Raw genomic sequence first — 14,328 nt, 5'->3', positions numbered from 1 at the left:
CTTCTCGATTGGTGGGATCATGATGAGCAACTGGCGCACTCGAACGGACAATCGCCGCGTTGAGATGTAAGTCCTGTTGACCGAAAGGTGATCAAGCACATGGACGCTAACAACGGTGACATCGCTGCTTGAGTGCTCGTCACCTTGGTGATCGTCAATATTGGGTCGACAGTAGTAATACTTCACTAATACAGTAATATATTATATCAGGTTGTTGCCTAGGATACATTATTAGACTATTAGTTTTGGATTTGGTCATCGGTATTACTATCTTAGATTGCTCAAAACTATCAATCACGAGTCTCTGCGCGACTATATATATATATATGTCTAAGTAATAAGTGGGCTGCACAGGGATCGAAGGTACGGCCAAGCGGAAGATCGTGACCACGACGGCGAGCGCGGATCACAAGGACGTCCTCTCCGTTATGTGTCCGGGTGTTGTTGGTATGACCTCTCGTGCAGCCGTCGGGCTGCAATGGAGGCTCCTTGCACGGATCACCGTGGACAAGAGGGCCAGGAGACAGAGGTGTAGTCAAGGACCACGTCGGCCAGCACGGGGTGTGCTTTGTGCGAAGCGATCTCGCCCGCGATGCACGCGTCCAAGGGCACCTGCGGTGGTGGCGAACGAAGCCGTCGTCTTGGCTGTCCAGCTACACTTCGAGCTACTGATCAGCGCAAATTACAAGCCAACCTGTGGCACAAGGCGAATGGCGCCGAGATGGGCTACGCGAGGGCTCCTCGTCTTCATGGTGGAACCTGGTGCCATGACTGCACGAACAAGAACGCGTGGTGGGGGGACGTGTGCGAGGCACCAAGAGCGGGTCCGTCAGCAGCATGAGCAAGGTGATTGGCAGCGGTGCACGATCACCCATCTCCACCAAGGGCCACCAAGAGCTTCTTCGCGCAGGACGTCGGCAAGTTCTGTCGCTCCAGCGGCATCTTCGGGATTTAAGGTGGCGCAGGTCACGGCAGCGTGAAGACGTTCGTGAATTTGACGTGCGACTGGCATATCAACGAGATGACCTCACGAGGGCATCTTGGTCCACAAGCCGGAGCAGGTGAGTCGGTCGCGCAGGATCAAGAGCGGCTTGACGTTCGGTTACAATGTAAGAGTGGTGTCGAGATATCGCGCGTACTGCAACCGACGTGTCGGCCGACGTGGCGGGGATCGTCTCGTTTGAAAGGAGCCATTGGAGGTTACTGAAGTTTGGTGAACAGCGTGTCTTCGGATCGTGGCTCTCAATTCGCAGTTCAAAGAATTGTCCTTTGATGCTGTTTTTCGGATGACATCAAGTAACATTGGTCCAACATTCTCCTACTCCATGGATCTCATCGAGTAATATAGGTGCACCACCAGCCATCTCTGAAATATAGGGCGGTTAAACATCAACAGCGCCTGCAGTTGTTCAGATATCTACGACTACTTCGACATTCGACAACTCGTGGGCCATGAGGGACGTGCTGTTTTCGTTGCTGCAGGGAGAGTGCGCCATCATGATGCCGCCGCCGCACCGGCTGCGCCGCCCACTCACTACGGCCGGGTGGTAGTAGTGAGCGGCCCCAATGCGGTTTCTATTAATGCCGATTCAGAATCCGCCATTTTCCCACTTTTCAACGACGCCCAGGCGTACACTAAGACTGCTATCGCTCTCTCCAGGTTTTTCACTGGTGAAAAAAGATCGCTATCTCTTCATTTGCAACAGCTCCCTATCATTTCTGCGGTCGCTTCTACCATATATAAAGTGCAAGGGGAGACACTGGAATCTACGGTTGGAAGTCGTCGGTCGGAATCATAAATAAGGCCGGTTCTCAACCAAATCGTTTTTCTTGACGCGTGCGTTACATGCGTGTCCTGCCCCGTATGCTCGGTTGAGAATGAAACTGACCAAATTTGATTGGTCCAGTGTTTGATCAATATTATCCAATCATTGTACTGTTACTCTGTGTGATCTATGTGTGGTTCACGACTCAACAATATCTGAAGCGCTGACCAAGACTCCCCCGTCCGGCAATGGGGAGCGAAGCTGGTCCAACCCACCTTGCCCCTGTAGTATCTCTTGAAAGCTGAATCTCTAAGTAGCGTAGAAGCATGCACTCGCCACGAAATCCGCTCTCGAACTGTTGAATTTTTTTCGTGCTGCTTGGTGTCGCTTGATGGCTACCAAACCAGAAGGCCGCACAGCTCATCTTCAGCTTTCCAGCGACGCCGTTACCTTGTGGTGGGGGTGAAGTACGGGGGAGAAGCACGTCGAAGCCGGACCGACGCCATATCAGAGGAGGGGGGGGTGCTTTGAGGGAGAATGCAAATAATGCAGTGCACTGATTGGCCAAAAGTAGTTAATGCTTGCCAACGCATGCTTTATGCAGTAGCATTTTTGTAACGTCCTGTTAACCAATCAGATCACAAAGTGTCCGAAAACGCACCCGTCCGCCACGGGCCTTAGGCCCGTTCTCAAGCCCCAGCAAGCATACTTGTTGCTTTCTCGCGTCGTTTCTCGTTCGGCTTTCTCAACTTTATCTCCCTTTACCCTATCCTTACTCTATGGTCCAATCCTCTAACATCGGCATTGCAAGAAGAAAAACGGTTATGCGCTCTATCCGCTACCGTTTTGCATTCTTTTAACACCAATTAATCATATGTTGACAGAACTTTTCTGCGTTTTGTCTACTCGTACCTAATTGAGATGAATCTGTATTGCTGTGTAGACTATGACGAGGCACAACCGCAAATTCCACCATGAGCACCAGAATAACATTGAATAATCGTTGCGACGTCACCAGCCAAGTTGAGGCCATCAGGGGTAATCTGATAGGTAAGAAGACGGCGGTACATTTCCACCGCAACTGGAGCTATGTGATCCAATTTGTTTCACTTATACCGTGCCTATGGACGTCGAACGAGTGTGGGGTTCGCCGCTGGCTTGACTGTACTTTTTTAAGGGATTGAATCGGACGGTTGCTTGCCGCAACCACAACAGTGGTGTGAAAGTAACCAAGGGAAAAGAACCACTGCCTTTTTCGGTGCTTTGACACCTCTGTCTGTCTATGCTGCAACATGGGAATATCGAGCTCGTGTTTGCCTATACTTTTCTACTGATCACTTGGAATCTAATGTGCAGAGCTGGAAATACGGCATCAATCCGTTCTGGCCATATAGGTCAGGGGGGAGACTCTTTAGGCATTCGTTTTGGGCACATGAAGAATGACCAAGATGGCTCACGACCTCGCGGCGCCCGACACGTTTACGCTAATCCATTTGTACCAGAAATTTGTCATTTTCTTTCATTAACCATTTATGTTGCTACATAGCTATTGGAACACAGTCGGCTCGTAAAGGTTCTGCCACATATGTCTCTTCTTCTTCCGACGGAGGGCCTTCCACAGCGGCAATTTGCATAAGAGCTGGGTAGACTCTTCCAGGCGTTCAGGATAGATACATTCGGTATGAAGCTGCCGGTGATATGATTGTGGGTCGATACGTTGGCGGATTACCATTTGAAGAAACCGGCTTCACTATACTACCTCCATTGTTTCCCTACAAGGTTACACGGCTTATCTTTTCGGATTTACCCTTCCCGAGGTGCTGGCGGGGATATGGACTCTTCTTGATCAATTATATGGAAGGCTAGACGCAACTCAACAAGAAGCGATTCAGACACGAGCCTACGATATTCTTCAATTCGATTGGAGACCCGGCGTGGTGTTGACGCTTCAGGCAATCTGGGGTAGGCTGGCGCAGTCGTTGCAGGGACCCGCGGCAGGATAATTCGGCGCGGCGAGCAGTGATTTTGCTTCAGGGCCGGCTTCGTACCGGATACATCACTCTATGGGAACGGTTCCTCACGTCGGACCTGTCTCCTAGTGTGCACAAGGCCGCAAGACTTTCACATACTGCGCTCACAGCGACGAACGCAGATACGGAAAGTATTGCATACTCCTGCACATCGATGCGATATATCCTCTCCTTCGATGGGGGGTCTAGGGGCAATCCGGGTTCCGGTGGATCTGGCTCTGTTATAAATAGCTTAGGAGGCGGCGCTGCAATGCCTTCCATCCTGTGGATGGCTAGCGTCTCATATGTATCCAAGATCACCAACAATGCTGCAGAGTATCGGGGCATATAGGTCGGACTCCGACGCGCCGCTCTTTATAGTCTTCAAGTGTTACACGTGGTGGGCGATAGCAAACTGATTATCTCGCATCTCAAACTCAGACGTCCACCCAAGGCGCCCCAATTACGCGACATCTACATGTAATATCGCGCCTTAGCCGATCGTCTCCAGACAACTTCGTGGACGCACCACCTCCGCCAGTTTAACAAGATGGCCGACGCTCTGGCCAACATTGCGATGGACACCAAGACGAGCACTCAAGTGTTAGAGGCAGACCTTGAGTGCCTGCCTTCAGCCTGGTCACCCGTAACTGAGTCCCTTATAGGGGACATCGGTCACTGGCTGGCTGCTCATCCCGACCCGGACGACGACCCTGATGTCGCTGGCCGGTATACCGACTCTGGCGTGTCACCTCAACATGCATGTGCTAGTACCCGAAGGTGTAGCTAGCAAGCTGGCAGAAGATGTGTGGGCTTCTGCTGGACGGACATTGGCTAAGTCGTTAGCGAGACTAAATGACTGTAATGTACCTCACCAAAAACTAACTACCTCCATTATATTCCGATGTCGTCGTTATGTTTTCCTTCTCTACCGACACGATTATTACGCACTGAAGAATTTTGCTCTCATCACTTGTTTATCACCATGATTTTCTATCGTGCACATTGCATTCAAACCATCCTCTCCGTCAGAACGCACTCTTCGGAAATGCAAATGTCATTGCACAGCTTAAGGACCGCATAACATGCCACTCGCTGCGATGATATCCTGCAGTCAAAATTGCGACTTTTACGGTACTATTTGTCTGCGCCAGACGCAGACAAATTCTTGAGCCTTCTGTATTTATCCAGAAATAACATGGCGACCACTCAGGTGGGTTTTCGGACTTGTCTGCGCCAAACGCAGAAGATAACGCAGAAGATTTGATACAAAACCAGCGAGCGGCGCAGACAAATTCAATAGAATCTATTCCTTTTCTGTATATATGTCGTTTGTTTCAACCTTCGAACTGCCCCCCCCCCCGGGTCCCCGAATATAGTGAACTGCACCAATGCCTGCACCGTTTCCTCTTTTCTAGCTTAGCAATCACTACTGTAGGACTTCCTATACACTTGCTTAGTTCTTCACTGTTCCCATGAACCTAGATTTGGTCAATATCCTGTATGTAGCAGTGATGGCCAAAAATGTATTGCGGGTATTGGCATTATGCAATACCAGTAGAAATACTTTATTGCAAGCGCTCTGGGGTATTGCAATACGTATTGCAGCGCCGGATATTGCAGTACTTATTTTCAAGCGATTCCGGGATCCCTTTTCAAGGTGGTATCCAAAGGTCCCGCTGATTTACGCATCGAGCGCTTTTGGCGCGAACTGCGAGGCGTGTGGTCACGAGAGCTCGGCCTCCAAATTTGGGCGCGAACTCGTTAGCTGGAGCTGTGAGCAGGTCTCACTTTGGTTTTTGCCTTCTAACCAGCAGACGCCATGGCCCTCCACTCCAGCCCACTTTCGATCGACAGCGTTCCTGGCGACGTCCGCTTCTACTACAACATCTCTCTCGCCGACGGCGTGGTCTCGTATCAATGCCGAAAGTGCCCCACCAGACCGAAGCAGGCTTGGAAGTCTGGATACTCGAACTTGCGGAAGCATCTCGAGAGCTGCATTGGAGATGATTACTGGAGAGATACGAGCAGAGTATTCGTGCTCAACCTAATCCACTGGGATTTGTTCGTGAGCAGTACCTGTCCGGGATGGAGTTGAGCGTATTTAGGTGGCTGGAATGGATCATTATGCGTGATATGCCTCTATCAAAGTTGGACAATCCTTTGACGAGAGGCTGTGGAGTATTGCCAGACGACAACGACAAAGACGGCGACCTGCGACCTGCGACGGCGACAACCAGCTACCGACAACCAGCTACCGTCACACCGCGGACTACATCATCACTGCATCTACACAATCAACTGCATGTATGCCGCGTCAACAACGGCACTTCATAATCAAGCACCAATGGTTGGTGCTCCGGAGTTTGCGGGGGCTGCTGCAGAGCAGGCACCCTGTAGGGCGGGTAGTAAGAAGGAAGAGGTCTGACTAACTACTTGTCTTAATCTAAGCACTTCGCAATCTACTTTGCAGCGCGCAAAACGTCATAAAGAATTCTTTGACATACAAGCATCGCTACGACATGCCGGGCATGAACGACGACTACGAGTACGACGCCGAAGGCGACGTCAAGATGGCGATGCCGCAACCTATCTTCGAGGTGACGAGGGACCCAAGTCTCAAGGTTTGGAGCCAGTTGGCCATTTCGACGTTCCTCCGTGAGCGGAGGCAGTATGAAGGCAAGGTAGCTGAGCAATGTCGCGTCACGGGCGAAGTCCAAGGAACCGTGACGCGAAGTGTGCGATCGACAGTGGAGCCAAGGGTGCTGGAGCATGTGGCCCACTACATCCTGAAGAAGGACATCGAGAGCGTGTCAGACGACACGCTGCTCGCGGAAATGAAACGGAAAGTGGGCGCGATGATGAACGACCGCGTCCCCGACGTCACCTCCTATTCTCGCGCGGATTGAGGATGGATCTGTCGGAGGTTGACGTCTAGGCCCGAATCTCCAACTACTTCATGACTTTCGACCGATTGGTCGAGGACAACGAATTGGCTGGCATGTTGGGCCGAGGACCAGCTGTCGGCGAGGAAGGCCGTCAGCGAGTGAAGTTGCGATGCAAACTGTTGCTGAGCAACGTAACGCCGGAGATGTTGAAGGTTGACCTGAGTAGGTTGGTCGAGCTGACTCATCGTGAGGCGAAGGTGAACGACCTGGCCCTGCACGACATAATGATCGAGCGAGCGACCAGGCAGCAGCAGTACCATCTCATGCAATCAGAGATGAAGCAGAAGGGAGCCGCGCAGGTGAAAGAGTCGGCCGCGGCTGTAGGAAAGGTGCAGCAGCGTCCGGCCAAGCCGCAGTCGAAGCCGCCAAGCAGCAGCGGTCGCAACCACAATGCTGGGGAGCAGCGCAAACCTCCGCGCGATGGTTGTTTGATCTGCAAGGGGCCCCATTGGGCTCGAGACTGCCCGACGGCGTCAGCGGAGCAGAAGGCTGAAGTTGCAAAGAACCTGCGCGAGCGTAAAGGTCGCCAAACCGATCGTGTTAAGCGCATCACGGCCGATGACGAACCAGGCTACAGGACTGCTGTGATTAACAGCGTGTTGACAGTTCCGTTCTGTCCGGACACGGACTCGGATGCGAACATCATTGGACGACCGGTGCTTGAAGAGCTCCGGGAAGTGGTGCCCGACCTGTTGGCTGTAAGAGTTGAGCCGCCACTGCAGGTGATGGCCGCAGGTGGCAACGCTATGTACTGCCATGAACGGGTGTACATCGATCTGCAGATTGTGACAGCTGCTGGGCCACTCTGTTTGACGAGCATCGAGTGCCAAGTGCTTGAGGCACCCGAGGAGGAACTTCTCCTGGGCAGGGCTACGTTACGGTCCATCGGTGTAGATCTCGATGGGATATTCGACCAATTGGTCCAGCATAACCTCGGGGAGGCCGAGGCCGAGGCAGATGACATACAGAGTGACCAGGTCGAGTTGCTCGGAGATGCCGCCGACGACGAAGTGGCGACTATGCTGCATCGTCTCGTGGACGAAGCGATGGAGGCTGGATTTGACATGGCGTCTGCTGATCGACTACGGGACCTAGTGATGGGCTACTCCGACGTGTTCCGGTTGCGATTGGGGCACGATGAAGCGGCCGATGTGGAGCCGCTGGAGGTGCGGCTTGTTCAAGACGCACAGCCTTATCGAAGTGGCGTGCGTCGGTACCCTGAGGCGCAGCGGCAGTTTTTGCGCGACTATGTGCGCGAGTTGGAGGCCGCGGGCTTGATCGAGAGGAACAACCAGAGTCGGTGGTCTTGTCCAGCATTGCCTGTCGCTAAGCAAGGCACGGATGAGTTTCGAATTACGGACGACTACCGGCCTGTCAACAAGCTGACCGTGCCGCTTGCTGGTGCTGCGCCAAACCTTAGCGTAGTGGTGAAGGCAGTACGTGGAGCCTACGGTTTCGGGACTCTCGATTTCCACAAGGGTTTCTGGCAAATGCCGCTACACCCCAATAGCCGTGAAATGTTCAGCTTTGTGACCGAGGACGGAGTGTTTACTCCAACCCGTGTGCCGCAAGGGGCTAGTGACTCAGCGGTCCATTTCCAGGCACAGATGAATGATATCCTGAAGGAGCTGCTGTTCAAGAGCGTTCTCGTGTGGATCGACGACGTGCTACTTTTTGCTCAGACCCCAGTAGCATTTCTGGACAACCTCGAGCAGTTTTTCTCGATACTGAGGCAGCGCAAGTTGAAGTTGAACGCCAAGAAGTGCAAGTTGTTTGCACGCCGCGTCAAGTGGTGTGGTAAGCTAATCGATGGCGAAGGGGTGGCTCATGACCCGGAGCGACTCGAAGCTCTCCGAATGATGCCGCTGCCGCCCACCGGCACCGCTTTGCAGCATTTCTTGTGAGCTTTGAACTGGCTGCGCGACAGCATGGTGGATTGTGGCACCCTTACAGGAGAAGCTCGAGCAAGTGATGAGAGAGCGCGGCCGCCGCAAGTCCCAGCTTAGCGGTGCTACACTGAACTGGACCGAAGATGAGGCAGTTGCATTTAGGAGCACGCTGGCGATGGTTGAGCGGTCTTGCAAGCTCATTTTCCCTGAACGTGGGGCAACCGTGTGCATGTTCAGCGGTGCCTCGCTGTCCGGCTACGCCATGGTGGTCACGCAGGTCCGCCATTGGCAGGATAGCGTTCCTGTAGAGGAGCAGTCGCATGAGCTTTTGATATACCGTGGCGGTATGTTCAAGGGCGCGCAACTGAATTGGTCTATCGTGGAGAAGGAAGGGTACCCCATTGTGAAGGCGTGTGATGAATTGGACTACATGCTCGCTCGGGAGGAAGGGTTTCACATCTACTGTGATCATTCTAACCTGATTCAATTGTTCTCGCCTGACAAGGAAGTGAAGCAACATGTCAAGGGCAAGCTCCAACGCTGGGTGCTGAAGCTGATCGGCTGCAGATACGTGATCCACCACATTGCCGGCGAGGTTAACCTATGGGCCGACATTATCTCTCGTTGGGGACAACCGGTCGCTGCTGGTGCTGATGGCGCTCTCGCGGTGAAGCGGATGACCACGCGGTCTGCCCAAACGCTCTCGGAGCTGCGTCCATTGCAGGACGGGCAATTTGTCTGGCCCACACGAGATGATGTAGTGAAGGCGCAGTTGCGGCACCGCCGCGACGCACCAGATGAAGGGAAGAAGGAGGTTGATGGAGCGGTTGAAGTTGAAGGGCGACTCTGGATCCCCACCAAAACCAAGAGTTTGGTGCGGCGCATCTTCGTGATCGCGCATTGCGGTGCACAGGGACACCGCGGTGTCCATGTGATGGTCGAACTTCTCAACCGCCATTTCTCGCTGGATAATGTCCGACCAGCAGTCGTTCGTTTTATCAACGAGTGTCTTCTCTGCAAGCATGTCAAGGGTGGCACACTGATCCAGCGTGACTGGACGGTTGACCGAGAAGTGAGCGACCGTAACGAGTGCATGCACATGGACTATCTCTACCTTGGTGAAAGCTATGGTGAGGCCAAGTATGTGCTCGTGTTGAAGGACGAACTGACCCACTACTGCGAACTGGTAGCCGCGGATTCTGCTAACAGCCAGACTGCGGTGGAGGCCATTCTGGATTGGCACAAGAGATTTGGGCTGCCAGCGATGTGGATGTCAGACAATGGGGCACATTTTAAGAACTACGTGATGGAGTGGCTAGCTGAGCGGCTCGGGGTATCCCGCGGCTTTGTGCCGGTGTACTCACCGTGGATTAACGGCACCGTGGAAAGGGTGAACCGCGATATCCTCCAAGTGTTGAGGGTGATGCTGCTAGAGAACCAGCTCGACACCCGCAATTGGGTGTATCTACTGCCTCTAGTCCAAGCCAACCTGAACCACACCCCAGTGGTCTCGTTGGGCAACTGTGCACCTGTGGAGCTTTTCACAGGGCTCCCAGCGCCCTCGGCGCTGGACGTCGTGATGGTGCCGGAGGACAAGTTGCCGCGCACACTGCCGTTGAACAAGGCTGAGTTCCGTGAGGCCATCGATGAGCACCGCCGTAGCCTCCATGGGCTACACCGTGTAGTGCGAGACCAGAGCGAGCAGCGACACACGGCCGCCATGGCTCGCTCCAAGGGGACTGTCTGCAATTTCTCGGAGGGAGACTACGTACTGTGGTCTCGTGTGGACCAGCGTCTCCAGGGAGGCAAGCTGCTCGTGCGTTGGGTCGGGCCTTTCCAGGTGGTCAAGGCCCTCCCGCACTCGTTCCTCGTCCGCCACCTGCTCACAGGGGCTGAGTATGATGTCCACGGATCACGCCTCAAGTCTCTAATCTGGAGCATGTGTGCAGCAACAGCATGATGCTCTACATCACTCGATTGGTTGTGCTTGTTGAAGTACGTGTTCGCGAGATGATCCCAGAGCACTATGGCATCATGTTTGATGGGTTGGTCGGACGGAACAACCCACTTCATCGGAGTCATTGCCACGTTCATGGACGAAGGCGTGTATCGGGAAGTGCTTTTGGGGTGTTCTTCACCTCTCAATGAGAAGGTGTACACGGCTGCGGAGCACTACGCCCTTCTGGAGTACGTACTAGCACTGTACGGAAAAAACATTACATCACCAGCGGTTCTAATCGGGGATAATTGCCCGACTAGCAACGCACTAGCTGACTTGATGGGGATACCTCTTATTGGATGTGGATGCCACAAACTCAACCTGGCCGTTAAATCATTTCTGGAGCGACGACCAGCCGTTCAAGCTACAATATTAAAAATCGACAAGATCGTGAGACAGCTCCGGAATCTGAAGGCTGCTGGTGCTCTTCGTGAGCTGACACCGCTGTGTCCAATCAAGCGAAATGTGACACGTTGGTCGTCGACCCACAAGATGCTAGAACGTTTTATCCGCATTGAAAAGGAAGCTAAGCAGCTTGATGACGTCGACAATAGAGAGTTTTTGCAAGTTTTCCTTTCCCATCCCCAGATAGTCTCTCAGGTGTGGCTATGGGAGATCAAAACCACTTTTCGCGGTTTCCCAGTCCCAGCAAATCACCTTATTAAATAGCATGTCATGCTTTATAGAAGGCTCAAGCTGAGCCCCTTGCTTCCTGAACAAGTGAAGATGACGTCGGACGAGATTCTTCTGCTGTGCGCTCTACTTGAGGACACAGGATGCAGTGACGCCATGGTTCTTATGGTTGCAGCTCTCTATCGCCCGCCCGTCGAGCGCCCTGTCGTGCCTAACATCCGCTTCTGCATCACTGCTACGACGGATGTGGACGCCGAGTTCGACTTTCGTTTCGACGTGGCGGGCATATTGCAGCTGTCTTCGCTGTTCGAGCTGCCCGGCGAGCCACAAGCGACGCTGCCTCGTCTCGCTCGCGCTTCTTCTGTTCGTTTTGCTTTTTGCATTCTTGCTCCTGTTTAGCATCATCGAGGAGCTCTACAAGCTCATCAAGCAGCTGGTCTCTCTCCGTGACCTCCTCCGCCACGCCAGACAGTAGCTCCGCCTCCTTCATCGCCTCTCGGTGAGTTCGAACAAGCTGGTTCATGCGTGACTGTGCGTTCTTGCCACTTAGCTTACTGCGCGAAAAGGCCGGCGAGGCTACGAGCGTTGCAGCAAGACTGTCCCAGTGCTGCATGACCTTGCCCCGTGGCTTAGCAAAAGGCCGGTCAAGCAGCACTTGGCGAAGCAGAGCGACATCGTCTTCTTCACTGTAGTTCTTACGGCGTGGTGGGGCTGTCGAGCGAGGTGGCTCGGTGGCAGGCTTCGAAGCCACAGTCGTTGCAGCCATGAGGTCGTGTGGGAGGCGGCAACTCTGGGAATGGGAAGGCTCCCACAGATTTCCGAATTCTGTGGGTGGCGGAGGGGGTTTCCCATAGAGGTGCCCTTTTTGTGTTTACTTTGCTGTGGGAATGGCAATGGGAGCCGCAGCGAAAACTCTCTAATGTCCGTCGTTCAGATTCAGAGAGGATTCGCAGTATCACGCGTACACTATCTGATTTCCGGAGCGTGATGACCGATCTACAAAAGGTAGGACAACACATCGGCGACGTCCACGGCATTTTCCAGGGGATGACTGAAGATTATCCCGAACTGAAGGACTATATCGCAGCGGATGGCAACATCTCACACTCTTCTCAATTTGAATCCGCTGTCGTGAAGATTTTGGATAGCAAGAAGGACAGCCTGACATTGGAAGAAGGAGCGTTGGTAAAACGCTTTGTCCGATACAGGAGGAGACTGGGGCCACTACCCGACGCAACTATGCCGAAAAGCTCCGCGAGTGAAAACGGCAGCGTCTGGAGCAATCGGAAGAGTATGTTGATCTGCGATTCATTGCAGGGACATCTGCTTCAGCTGAACGCCTATTCAGCAGCGCGAAACATGTTCTTCGATTCACCAGGAAGCGCCTGACGCCCGTGAACTTCGAGAAAATCCTATTTCTTAAGCATAACCGATTTCTTTGGAGCGCCGACATGGTATCCCAGGCGATGAAGGGGGGCAACGGCAGCAGCGACGCTAGTGTTGAGGGGTAGTATTGCAATAGTATTGCAAACAAACCAGGTATTGTAGTACTTACTGCAGGACCGGAGAGTAGTTGCAGTAGATATTGCGTGCTTTTTACTTTTTTTACAATGCCCAGCAATGTATTTTTGGCCATCACTGGTATGTAGGGAAGTTGTCGAAATGTCGAAACCGTTGCGATATGGTGAGCAGGCACGAGCTGGACTACATGGTCGAGACGGCGCGCACATGACGGGCGGTGGTGTTGACTGCTGCATCGTGGTGCTCGTGGAGTAGCAGCACGTGCAGAATCTCATAGACGTCGGACACCCCGCCGACAAAATCGGCTCCGACCTGCCGAAGCTCCCCAGCTTCATCACGCGTATCAGCGACAGAGCTCACGTTACGCCGGCAGGCGTCCCCCCCCCCCTTCCGTTTAAAGCTCCACCTGATCAGGATGGTGATGTATGAGAGACGAAGACATCGGCGTGGTTTGAGTTCGCGAGTCAACAAGTGACAAACGAAGGCCAACACGATGTAGCATTCCGGCTGCGATGGATCGAGCCAGCTACTGCTGCTGTCCAGTTCTTCGGCGTAAGGACACCGTGGTGTCGCGCAGGTGCGCCATGCCGCGGTGGCCGCTGCAGCGCTTTGACGGCCGCTTGGCACTGCAGCATGCCGTTGAGCTCGTGCTTGATGTTCGGATTGCACACGACAATAACCACGTCCGGGTCCTGGAACACCACGGCGAAGAGCACCCCGTGCAGGAGATGCATAATAAATAGATAATCATTAAATAAACGTACTATTACAGCTAAAGAAATCCGATAGAACGAAGTTGCTCTGGTTGTTCTTGGTGGTACCCTTGGGCATCACTTTTGAAGTTGCTGTCACGTGCATGGGCACTAACCATGTACATTTTTGTTGCTCGTGCTCGTTCCCACGAGCAATGCTCCTGCTCAGCTGTCGATGCTTGCACTCATCAGTGCATGATAGGTAACCACGCGCGAGCAAACCACCACTACATGTCGTACTATCCCAGCGAGGTCAGCAATGTCCATGGAGGACATACAAACGCGAGAAATGTGATCGCACTGGAAGGACAAAAGACGATGTTGAAAGTATTATCGAGAGTGAATACCTATATTGTGGTAGTCACAGCTGACTTGTAAGCTCGTACTTCTACTGTTTCGTACAGTGGAGTAGAGCAGGAGTTCGATCCATACTACACACTCACCAGCAGTGACTCACGTGTCACCTCTCCTAACCAAGCAGCACCTTCATGGCGAAATCTGTCGTGTGGAAGGTTCTGTCTGAAATGAACTGACCGACCAACAGCCAGCTAAATCGCGCTGAAACTGTATCCTGGGGAAGTTGGTGATGGCGTCACAGGCGGCTGTGTCACCGGAGCAGGGGTCACCGGAGCAGGGGTCACCGGAGCAGGGGTCACCGGAGCAGGGGTCACCGGAGCAGGGGTCACCGGAGCAGTGGAAATCCTCGTCCAGATAGCACCAACCGAGTCAAGTTCCACTCCGTCGGTACCAAAGAAGCCACCCAACTGATAACCTGGGTCAGCGTGGTCAGCTCCAATCTTGGTCGCTCGGG

At 53.3% G+C, this 14,328-nt stretch overlaps 2 protein-coding genes across 3 annotated transcripts; one reads left to right on the top strand and one right to left on the bottom strand.

Moving 5' to 3' along the window:
• Positions 1 to 592: 592 nt before the first annotated feature.
• IUM83_12542 (uncharacterized protein) lies at positions 593 to 10,572 on the top strand (the record flags this gene model as incomplete). 2 transcript variants are annotated; one of them, XM_067937174.1, is made up of 4 exons in its annotated part: positions 593 to 824; positions 10,091 to 10,188; positions 10,309 to 10,455; positions 10,510 to 10,572. In XM_067937174.1, the coding sequence occupies 4 exons, from the start codon at positions 593 to 595 to the stop codon at positions 10,570 to 10,572; spliced, it is 540 nt and encodes a 179-aa protein (XP_067785362.1). The 2 variants fall into 2 exon arrangements, with proteins under 2 accessions (XP_067785362.1, XP_067785361.1); XM_067937173.1 differs by lacking the exon at positions 593 to 824 and having other exon boundaries at positions 8,695 to 10,188; positions 10,309 to 10,572.
• Positions 10,573 to 11,479: 907 nt separating this feature from the next.
• On the bottom strand, positions 11,480 to 12,010 carry IUM83_12541 (uncharacterized protein; the record flags this gene model as incomplete). The annotated part of the gene is made up of 1 exon (XM_067937172.1): positions 11,480 to 12,010. The coding sequence occupies one exon, from the start codon at positions 12,008 to 12,010 to the stop codon at positions 11,480 to 11,482; it is 531 nt and encodes a 176-aa protein (XP_067785360.1).
• Positions 12,011 to 14,328: the final 2,318 nt, after the last annotated feature.

This window comes from Phytophthora cinnamomi (genome assembly GCF_018691715.1).
Source record: "Phytophthora cinnamomi strain GKB4 chromosome Unknown Contig81, whole genome shotgun sequence".
NCBI lineage: Eukaryota > Oomycota > Peronosporomycetes > Peronosporales > Peronosporaceae > Phytophthora > Phytophthora cinnamomi.
The sequence above is the reverse complement of the archived record's forward strand: the minus strand, read 5'-3'. Positions and strand labels throughout refer to the sequence as shown.